This window comes from Staurois parvus, unplaced genomic scaffold (assembly GCF_062004578.1).
Source record: "Staurois parvus isolate SC_StPar_1 unplaced genomic scaffold, SC_StPar_1.0 ptg001917l, whole genome shotgun sequence".
Classification (NCBI taxonomy): Eukaryota; Metazoa; Chordata; class Amphibia; order Anura; family Ranidae; genus Staurois; species Staurois parvus.
In genome coordinates, this window is record NW_028319713.1 from 22,199 (window position 1) to 33,033 (window position 10,835).

At 45.9% G+C, this 10,835-nt stretch overlaps 1 protein-coding gene across 1 annotated transcript; it reads right to left on the reverse strand.

Annotated features, from left to right (window-relative positions):
- Positions 1 to 6,896: 6,896 nt before the first annotated feature.
- On the reverse strand, positions 6,897 to 7,820 carry LOC149433804 (olfactory receptor 5B12-like). Its single transcript, XM_089664413.1, has one exon. The coding sequence runs from the start codon at positions 7,818 to 7,820 to the stop codon at positions 6,897 to 6,899; it is 924 nt and encodes a 307-aa protein (XP_089520539.1).
- Between the last annotated feature and the right edge of the window lie 3,015 nt (positions 7,821 to 10,835).

Below are 10,835 nucleotides of genomic sequence, written 5' to 3' on the forward strand. Positions count from 1 at the left end.
GCTAGGCGGTTCTAACAGAACCATACGGCCATGACGGAGCCTGGAAGAGGACCATCCCCACTGGAAGACATATGTCAGCATTTGGCGACACTAACACAAGCCGTCAAATCGTTGCAGGAGGGTTACACACACCTCAATGGCCGGATTCAGATGTTGGCCGCACCAGCGGCTTCACCTCAGTGCTCAGGTTCTGCCGCTGCAGCAGGAGAACCCTAAGAACCTCCCGGCCAGGCAGTAGTCACATTGCCTCCACCGGAACCTCATGTACCGTTGCTTCAACGGGGATCAAACGAAATTCAGGGCCTTCCGGAATGCCTGCCAGCTGTACTTTAGTCTGCAGCCCCGGGCATTTTCTTCTGAAGTAGGGAAAGTGGGTTTCATCATTTTCTTACTCCTGGATGAGTCTCAGGGCTGGGATCACCAGCTGATGGAGACCCACGATCCCCACCTAGAGACCGTGACTGACTTTTTCAACACGATGGTAGTCCTATATGACGATCCCTGTAATCGGCCCTGTATTCTCTCCGGCAGGGCCGCCGGGCAGCGGAGGCGTATGCATCTGAGTTCACATGCTGGATGGGGGACACCCGGTGGAATGATGCCACATTATGCCACCAGTTTCGCATGGGCCTGTCTGAATCACTTAAAGACGAGTTAGCCAGGGTGGGCCTGCCCAACTCTCTGGAAGATCTCATCACCCTGGCCATACAGATTGACCGCAGACTGCGGGAAAGTAGGTTAGAGAGGTCAAGCCCGGGACAAGGACCCACATGGGTACTACCCCGCACTCCAGTCCAAATCCTGTCAGGAGGAGGCCTGAACTTAGGTCCTAGGGGAATGCCAGAACCTATGCAACTCGGGTTGGCACGACCATCACTATCAGTGGAGGAACGCCAGAGACGACGGGCGAACAATCTATGTCTATACTGTGGGGGAGCAGATCATGTGGTGCGTTCTTGCCCAGCAAAATTGGGTAAGTGTGCTTCCATTTTTTCTACTGTTTCCTCTAAACGTAGTAATCACGCCAATTACTTAGCCATACCCGTGTCTTTTCAACTCCCAGGGAGAACTGTGTCAGCAACAGCAATTATCGATTCTGGGGCTTGTAGTTGCTTTTATTGATCTAGAGTTTGCCACCCAACAGAGGATTCCTCTCCAGACCAGGGAACACGGGCTTAATATTTTTTTGGCAGATGGGTCACGTATTAAGTCAGGGCTGGTGGACCGGGTGACCCCACCTATCCGTACTACAGTGGGTAACTATCACCGGGAGTTCCTTCGTTTGGATGCTATCGCATCCCCTCTGTTTCCAGTTGGGACTCCCTTGGTTGCGGGCACAAAACCCCCAAATTGATTGGAAGACGGGGTCTGTCCAGTTCCTGTCATCCTATTGCCAGGAACATTGTTATGCCCCAACCTCTGTGGTTCCCCAGTCGCTCTTAAGTATCAATAGGGACGCCAAGCTTATCCAGATCATCCCCCCGGCCTACCACGACTACTTAGACGTTTTTAGTAAGCGGGGTGCTGACATTCTCCCTCCACATCGGACCTATGACTGTCCCATCGACCTCCTACCCGGATCCGAGATTCCGTTCGGAAGGATTTTCCCCCTATCTGAGCGAGAGTTGGGAGTACTCAAGGAGTACATTGACGAGAACCTCGAGAAGGGGTTTATCCGCCCCTCCACGTCACCGGCCAGAGCGGGAATCTTCTTTGTCGAAAAGAAAGATAAGTCCCTCAGACCCTGTATCGACTACCGTGACTTGAACAAGATTACGATCAAGAATCGTTACTCCCTTCCCTTGGTCCTGGAACTGTTCCAAAGGTTAAAGACGGCAGCCATATTTACCAAATTGGATTTGAGGGGCGCATATAACCTGGTTCGCATAAGGGAGGGGGACGAGTGGAAGACTACATTTCGCGCAAGATTTGGGCACTTTGAATATCTTGTCATGCCCTTCGGACTGTGCAATGCCCCAGCCACATTTCAGCATTTTATTAATGACATATTCCGAGATTATCTAGACATTTTTGTGGTTGTTTACTTGGATGACATCTTGATCTTTTCCCCTTCTCTGGAAGACCATAGGGGTCATGTCAGAAATTTGTTGGAACGTTTACGCCAACACGGGCTGTATGCGAAAGCTGACAAATGCAGCTTCGAGCAGCACAGCATTGCATTTTTGGGGCTGATCATCTCCACCACGGGGGTTGCGATGGATCCCCAAAAGGTCTCAGCAATCTTAGAATGGCCAGTACCCACAGACAAGAAGGGCGTACAACGCTTCATAGGATTTGCCAACTTTTACCTAAAGTTCATCAAGAACTTTTCAGGCCTCGTGTCTCCCATTACTCAGCTCACCAAACAGGGAACCTGTTTCCGGTGGACGCCCGAGGCTCAAGCAGCATTTGAGACCTTGAAGAAGCTGTTTACTACTGCCCCTATTCTTAGCCATCCTGACTCCTCCCTGTCTTACATTTTGGAAGTGGACGCTTCGGAGAACGCAGTTGGGGCCATCCTGTCCCAGCGAAAAGATACCAAGGAAATTAAGCACCCGGTGGCATTTTTCTCTAGGAAGTTGACATCTGTGGAGAGAAATTATGATATTGGCGACCGGGAGCTTCTGGCTATCAAAACAGCACTGGAAGAGTAGAGGCATCTACTGGAAGGGGCCATACATCCAATCTTGATTTTCACTGACCACAAGAATCTGGAATACTTGAGGACAGCCAAATGTCTGGGACCACGCCAAGCAAGATGAGCACTCTTCTTTTCCAGATTCGCGTTCCACATCATGTACAGACCCGGGTCCAAGAATACGAAGCCTGACGCTCTCTCACGCATGTTTGAGAACCCAGAAGAAGTTCCTAGACCAGACACCATCCTGTCCACGGGAAACTTCCTCGCCCTCCAGACAGAGCTACGCTCCAGGCTTCAAACCGCATCAATAGGAATGCCAAGCCCACCTGGGGTATCTCTACAGAATAAGGAGGGTCTCTTTTGGAAAGAAAGGCAAATCATGGTACCTGAGGAGGTCCGAACCTTGGTGCTGGGGCACTGCCATGATCATCCTCTAGCAGGACATTTTGGAAATGTGAAGACTCTAGAGTTACTCCAGCGGACGTTCTGGTGGCCAAACATGGTGAAAGACTGTGAACTACTGTATATGTGAAAACCTGCGCCACGTGTCAGAGAAGCAAGCCCACCAGAAGTAAGGCCTGGGGTCTACTACAACCATTGTCCATACCGGATCGGGCATGGCAGATGATCTCTATGGATTTCATAGTGGAGCTCCCACTGTCTCAAGATCACTCTGTGATTTTGTAATCGTGGATCGGTTGTCAAAGATGGCCCATTTCCTGCCACTAAAGAATACGCCCTCAGCTATGGAAACAGCACAGATTTTCATGAAGGAAGTAGTGAAACTCCATGGAGTTCCAGAAGACGTTGTTTCGGATCGAGGGGTCCAATTTACCTCAAAGGTCTGGAGAGCATTATGCGAGGTTCTGGGAATCAAGCTGTCTCTTTCATCGGCCTACCACCCTCAGACGAATGGGCAGACAGAAAGGAGAAATCAGACGCTGGAACAGTACTTGCAATGTTACACGTCTTTTCTCAAAGACGACTGGCTGGCACTCCTGCCATTGGCGGAGTTCGCGTATAATAACGCGAAGCATTCTGCTACGGGGCAATCCCCATTCTTCGCTAATTACGAGTTTCACCCAACATTTTTACCTGACCCCGGCAACACAGAATATGCTGGATTTTTTCTCCGCCAATAACAAGGTACTTCAAGAAGCCATGTCAAAGGCCCAGGAGGACATTAAGAGGGCCTTCGACAGGAAAAGAAGGGGTGAGCTAAGCTTGCAACCAGGAGACCAGGTCTGGATAGCTACTACCAATTTGAGGATGTCTTGCCCCTCGAAAAAGCTGGGACCAAAATTTATGGGCCCATTCCAGGTGAAACGGAGGATCAATGAGGTGGCATATGAGCTGGCACTCCTAGGAACCTTCAAGATTCACCCAGTGTTTCATGTGTCACTACTGAAGCCAGCAACGCCAGATCCCTTCCCGGACCGAAGGTCCAGGCCTCCAGAGCCTATAACCATCAACGAACAGGAAGAATTCGAGGTTGAGGCAATCATTGATTGCAGGAAAAGAGGCGGTCAGACACAGTTCCTAATTAAGTGGAAGCACTATGGCCCTGAAGAGAATTTGTGGGAACCGGCCCAAAATGTTCACGCCCCTAGACTGGTCCGGGAGTTCTATCGTAGCCACCCACGGAGGAGAGATCGGTTGGGCATCCAGAGGATGCCCGTAGGGGGGGGGGGCAATGTCAGGGATCGTGGCGGTGAGTGACTCCGCGCATGCGCGGAGCGCCGATCCATTCAATCCTGGACGGCGCACTCGCGATCGCGGCCGCTCTCCTGGCACCAATTGCAGGGCAGGGCGCACTATTTAAACCTGCCCTGCACTGACACTCATTGCCGTATGTTCTTTGCTCCTGTGTTCCTGTGTGCCTGCTATTGAGATTTGTTGCTGACCTTGCGTGAACCTGACCTCCGCTGACTTCTCCTGCTCTGACCCCCTGGCTAGTTGACCTCTCTTCTGGATACCCCCATACCTGATCTGAACTCCTGTTACCGACCCCAGCGAGTGACCTGACTATTCTTCTGCCTGCCGCCTTGTACTACACTGATCCCACTGTTACTGACCCAGCCCGTTTGACCACGCTTACTACTCTGCCATCCATCCATCCATCCTGCTCGGATCCAGCCTTCCGTCTCTTCACATCAGGCTCTCTACCTTCATATACCTCTGGCGGATCCCTCTACCACAGGCGGGTGTACTCAGGGGCCGCGACCTGGTCCCTGTCTGCTTCAAGCCCATCCCCACCATCAGGGGCCCTGGTGAACAAGCAGACTGGGGCTTAGACTCCGCGCCCTGGGGAATCCTGTCCTGTGGACTGCTAGAGGCCCTGCTAGGCGGTTCTAACAACCCCTTACACATTCACATGGGGGGTATCCAGTATCTAGGTCACCTGTATTTTTAAGGAGGGTTCCAAAATTTTGGTAAACCCCCTGCCCACAGTCCCCCTCAAACACCAGGCTGCGGTTGTGGGAAACAGGCCCTTTATCTCATCAGTATGGGGACAAGGTGCTTTTCTGGGGGGTAAGCCTTAAAAGGTACCTTCCCCATGTGGAGGGCATGTGACCTGGTGTGGTTCAAGAGGTGGGTTCACCCCGTCTGTCCTGGCCAGCCATGCTGCATGCTCTAATAAGGGTCTACTAGAGATTTTTGGGGGATTTCATTCTTTTTTTTCCCTAAACTTTTGCATTGGGTTCCCCCTTAAAATCCATACCACACTCAAAGGGTCTGATATAGAACTTGGGCGGCACACAGTGGAAGACAATGGACATTTACTTCAGTCATTCAATTCTGTGAAATGGAAATTCTTCTTTTATAATTCAGAGCCATTTGGATACATGAAATAAATGTGCTTCTTCAATCAATAACACATTTTGGAAATCACCCCAAAATTTGAGAGCGGATATAATTCGATCCATCCAAAATGAAAACACCTTTTGTTTAGAATTTTTCAAATGTTTGTTGAAAATGTAACAAAACTATGATTTATTGACCATTTAAATTGAAAATAACGCCATCGCTGGGATTCAATAAAATAATGCCCTCAATAGAACAATGTCTCAGAAAAGTCAACTGAATTGTCCATAGAGGAAAAAAAAGTCTTATCTTCCCCTCATTACCACCAGGAGCATCTCAAATGTGATGGTGGAATGAGCGCGACTTTAGAGATAATTACTCTCTGCTCGCACTAAATGGCATCAAAACTTTATAAATCTGTGAAATTCCCTTAAAGGGACATTCCCACCATCTACAGATTGGACACTCAGGACACGTTCATTCATTACCATCCTTCCTGCCATTCCAGTGGAAAATGAAGAATGCCTAAAATGTACACACTTGTTTATTGACCATACCACTTCGATACATGTATAAAAACATGAACAATTTGGTGACAATATTTGGAAGAGCATTCATTACGTGAAATCATTTAAGCATGAATTATACTAAAACTACATTTTTTTATACTATTGTACATTTCTCAACTTTTATGAAGTTTTTATGTTAGTTAAAAGCCTTATATGTTTATAAAACATGTAAAAAATATTTTGGCAGGTAAATTAGTCAGAGAGTTATTGTGACGTTAACCAACACATCCTGTAAAATGTGGCCTTTTTGAAGAAGGGGGGGAGGGGTGACACTATAAAGATGGAGGAAAAAAAAGAAAGGGAGAGAAGAGAAAAAAATCACGATTGTGATTATTTTGTAAAGTCACAAAACACGAACGTAGGTGGAGGATGAGAGATGATTGGGGGGGGGGGGAGGTAAGTTGGATATAAAAGGTCTGGTGGATCTAAGAACTCTCCTGGATAAACCTAGGTGGAACAAATAGTATTTCAAAACTAGGAGTTATCTTCCTTTCTTTCTGTTCCATTTTAAAGGGGAAATAAAAGTATCGTTAGGAAGAAGAGTTTGGGGGTTCTTGAGAATGCATCTTCTTGTATGTCCTCCTTCCTATGTCATGTCAAGTGTTTTTTTAATGTTTCCCTGTATAAGTATTTTTGGTATTTAATGTATTTGAAATTAATAAAAAAAGAAGTTAAACACAAAAAGTAAAAAAAAAAAGAATGTGGTCAGGGCATCAAGATTACAGTGACCATTGGTCATGAATAGGTTGGGTACAACAAAGAGCAACCAACATTTTTACCATTTGTGAAAGACATTGCTAAGATATTTAGTCATCTAAACATTTTCCAGAAATATAAAAGTTTAAAATTTTACCATTTTAGTTTCAGCAGCAAACCTGAATTCATTTTAGGTGATAATAAGACCTCCTAAGTGCCTCCATGAGATCTTTGTTCCTCAGGCTGTAGATCAGAGGATTCAGCAATGGGTTAATGAGGGCAGATATGACTGAAAACAGTTTATTTAAACTGACCATATTGCTGGAAGATGGAACAAAGTAAATAAAAATTAAGGAGCCATAAAAGATGGAGACCACGGTGAGGTGTGAGGTGCAGGTGGAGAATGCTTTCCTCTTTCCAGTCTTACTACGGATTCTGAGGATGGTACTAAAAATATAGACATATGGAAGAAAGGTCATAAGAAAGGCTCCTAATCCAAAAGTAGCACATACTAAGAATAAGACCACCATGTTTATGAAGGGGTCAGTACATGTAATCTGATACAAGTGTGGAAGGTTACAAAAGAAGTTGTGGATGGAAGATGTTCTGCAGAAGGACAACCTGAACAAAAGTAAAGTATAAACCAATGAGACAGAACATCCTACAACCCAGACCATGGAGGCCATACGAGCACAGACCCTCCAAGACATCATTTGTTTGTAATGTAGGGGGCGGCAGATGGCAATGTAGCGGTCGTAGGACATAGCCGAGAGTAGGAAAAATTCTGAACAAGCAAAGCAGAGATAGAAAAAGACTTGGGCTGTACAGGCAGGAATGGATATTGATCGGCTTTTTGTGGCCAAGTCATAGAGCATCCTCGGTGCGGTCACTGATGAATAGGACATGTCCAGAAATGCCAAGTTGGCAAGAAAAAAATACATTGGGTTGTGCAGATGGTGGTCAGTGAGGACCAAGAAAAATATAAGGAGGTTTGTGATAAGAGTCATCAGATAGATCAGAAGGAAAACCACAAACAGTGCATTCATGGTCAGTGGATGGTCTGATAGACCTACGAGGGTAAAAGAGGAAATCTCTGTCTGATTCCTCATATTATTCTTTTTTTTTTGTCTGTTTACATGTATTACTATAGAGCAGAGATATAATTATCGATTTAAACAATCACCATTCTAAGGAATTATTAAAAGGAGAACATGTACGGAGTACCTACACAATATTCTCAGGTTTACATGAAGACATTTGTACCGGCTAATGATTTGTTCTTATATAAAATGTTGGAAGTCCTGCAGGACCGTCTGCTGCTTTGTAACAACAACAGAAAATCTCCATAAAGGTCTCTATAGAATAAATGTATAACAGCTTTGTGACTTGAGAATATTTATTTATTTATAATTTGTTGTAGTTATGAAAATGTAAACTGTGAATAAAATCCACTGAAACCGTTTTAATCTTTTTTTTGTCAACTTTTTTATTTATTGGGTAGTGGACAGAATGATCTAAAATACTTTACAAAGTTCAATGTTTTTCTTTGAAGATTCCATCATTTTGTAGTTGCATCTTCTAAGGGTTGTCAAGTGAAAACTTCATTGGATTGCACAGTTTCTAACCTGTAAAGAAAGCTGCAATCTTTGTGTTTGGTTGGGTAAAACTTGTCCGGGGTCACAATAGTTTGGGATAACTACGGGCCAAAAAGCAGAAACTAAAGGCACAGGTAGTCCTCATCCTAAAAAATATTATCCTTTCATACACAGATGGGTAGAAGTTGGCCCGGGGCTGCACCAAGAGGCCTACAAATGGAGACATGAGCAAAAAGTCGGTAATCTTTCTACGAAATGAATCCTGCAGCTACTTTTTGGTGGGTTTTGGTGGGTATAGATTCTTCAGTAGCACCACAATTTTATGGCAGAAAAAACAAGCCAAAAGGTAGAGAAAGATGTCACAGTGTCTTCCTAAGAAAAACTATAGCTTTGGCCCATTTTTAATTCCATGAGGGGTTTTTGACAAGAAAGGGGAGAAGGAGGATATGTTCCAGATGGTGGTTATGATGATACTGGGCAGCACCATTACACAGGATTAAGCAGCAGAGGTAACAAAAGGGAAGTGTTTCCGGTGTTTTCCCTGTGAAATGCAGCATCTAGAGATCTGCACTCTCGTAATTAGGAGGTAGAAGTGGCAGAGCCACCAAATGTTGCAGCCATACAAGGTTTACTGGCATCCCTCCCACCTCTGCAAGCCAGCAAAAGGTTCACACAGTGTGCATTCAACGATTTATTCTGTCCCTTTCCATGTTTGTTAGAAGAGGTGTTGGTAGTCCTCAATGCCCTGCCAATGTCAGTATGGTCTAGCTAGAGCCCGGTCTGGCTTGAATTTTTAAGATTTGTAAGATGGCGACTACCTTTTGAGAAACATGTTTAAATAGTACATAAATATAATTTAATTTACAAAAATAATAAAAATAGTAAAATTAGCCATAATAAAAAATAGTGATTGTGTCTGCGTATCTGCTATGGTGCTGGAACTGGAACAAGTTTCCACTGGATGGTATGGGAAGAGTTGGCCAAATTTGCATTCTAATATTGGGAGTGAGGGAAGAAGCAGCACAGATCCAGTGTCAGGGCTCTGTCCTCAGCAGAGGTGTTAGGAGGCCTGGCACCCCTGCTAGTACCTTGCATGGCCGCAGAAGTTCACATCGGCTCAAATTTGGGGCCAAAAAGCATTTATAAGGAAGTCCTGCACTACTCTCAGGTGCTGGTTGATCTCTGGCTCCTTAGTACCTTTGTTCCCTTGCTATCCTGACTTGTGATTTCCTGTTAACGACTCGGCTTGCTCCTAGACCTGTCTGCTCTGTTTAATCCTGACCTAACCCCGGCTTGTCTAACGAATCTTCTCTCCTGCTCTCTGTGTATGACCTCGACTATCCCTTTTGACTATGTCTGCTCCGATCCCCACCTGGCACCCGACCTTGGCTCGAACTGGTTATCCTGTGATCCTGTGTTCTCTGGAAGACCTGCATATCTCGCACAGGCGCTCCCTGCCTGCAGGCCCCATCTCAGCGCATCAGCCGTGCTCCTGGGTGGACCATCAAACAAGCACTCCAACAGGCGACCTGTGCTACTCTGGGCCTGACTCCTGCTGTCCCACCTTCAGGGGAGTCTGGAACTTAGAGGGAAGCCCTCTCTCCATTGGCCTCTGTCATCAGGTACTTGATATCCAGAGAATGGATGAAGGAGAAGCAGGAAGATCCTTGCACTGAAGGTCCTCAGGTTCAGTTTCCAGAGGAGGGGGAGGGAGCGGCTGGCTCATGCTCTCAGCACTTCGTTGAGCCAGGTGCAGCTCCAGATTGTGGGGTGGATCCTGACTTACAATCTAAGCCCCCTAACCCAAATTCATACATACACATACTAGGGCCAATTTAGATAGGAGCCAATTAACCCACCAGCATGTCTTTAGAGTGTGGGAGGAAACCCATGCAGGCTCCAGGAGAACATGCAAACTCTGTGCAGATGGTGCCATGGTTGGGATTTGAACCGATTGTAGTGCTGCTAGACGGAAGTGCTAACCACTTAGCCACTCTGCTAAATTAACCCCTTTGTAAAACAAATCACTAAAAGCCTGTGTAGACAACAAAGAAAAATTATGTAACTTTCAGTTAACCCCATGATGCCAGGGTTTACCAACACCATGGAGACTCTGACCCACCCACAAAAATAAGACCAGGAACCTCTATGATTTTTTTTTTTTTTCAAATTATTAACAATTTTTTCTCTATGTTGCCATTTATTGCCAGTTAAAAGGAAAACATCTATGATCACAAACTGGTGGAAATTCGCCCAGCTACAAAAAATTTCAGATAGAAAAACTTCACAATCCAGGAGGCCAGTCTGTTCTGTTATATGTAGGGAGAAGTTGCTGGTCCAGTCCAAATGTTTGAACTGAATTTTGATTGTCTGAAGGTTTGGTGAACTGCCAGACTAAATGGGTGTTCGGTTGGGCCAAACCCCCAACTGCAGCTGGAAGTAAAACATTTAGCAGTAGGAAGATAGACAGATTCCTGCTCAGGTTGGCTGTTGGAGCCGGCGGTCACCAGCTTTCTAGCAGCCAATGTC

Bases quoted from the DNA above. Each gene is read 5' to 3' on its own strand.
- LOC149433804 (XM_089664413.1), bottom strand. From the start codon at position 7,820: ATGAGGAATCAGACAGAGATTTCCTCTTTTACCCTCGTAGGTCTATCA.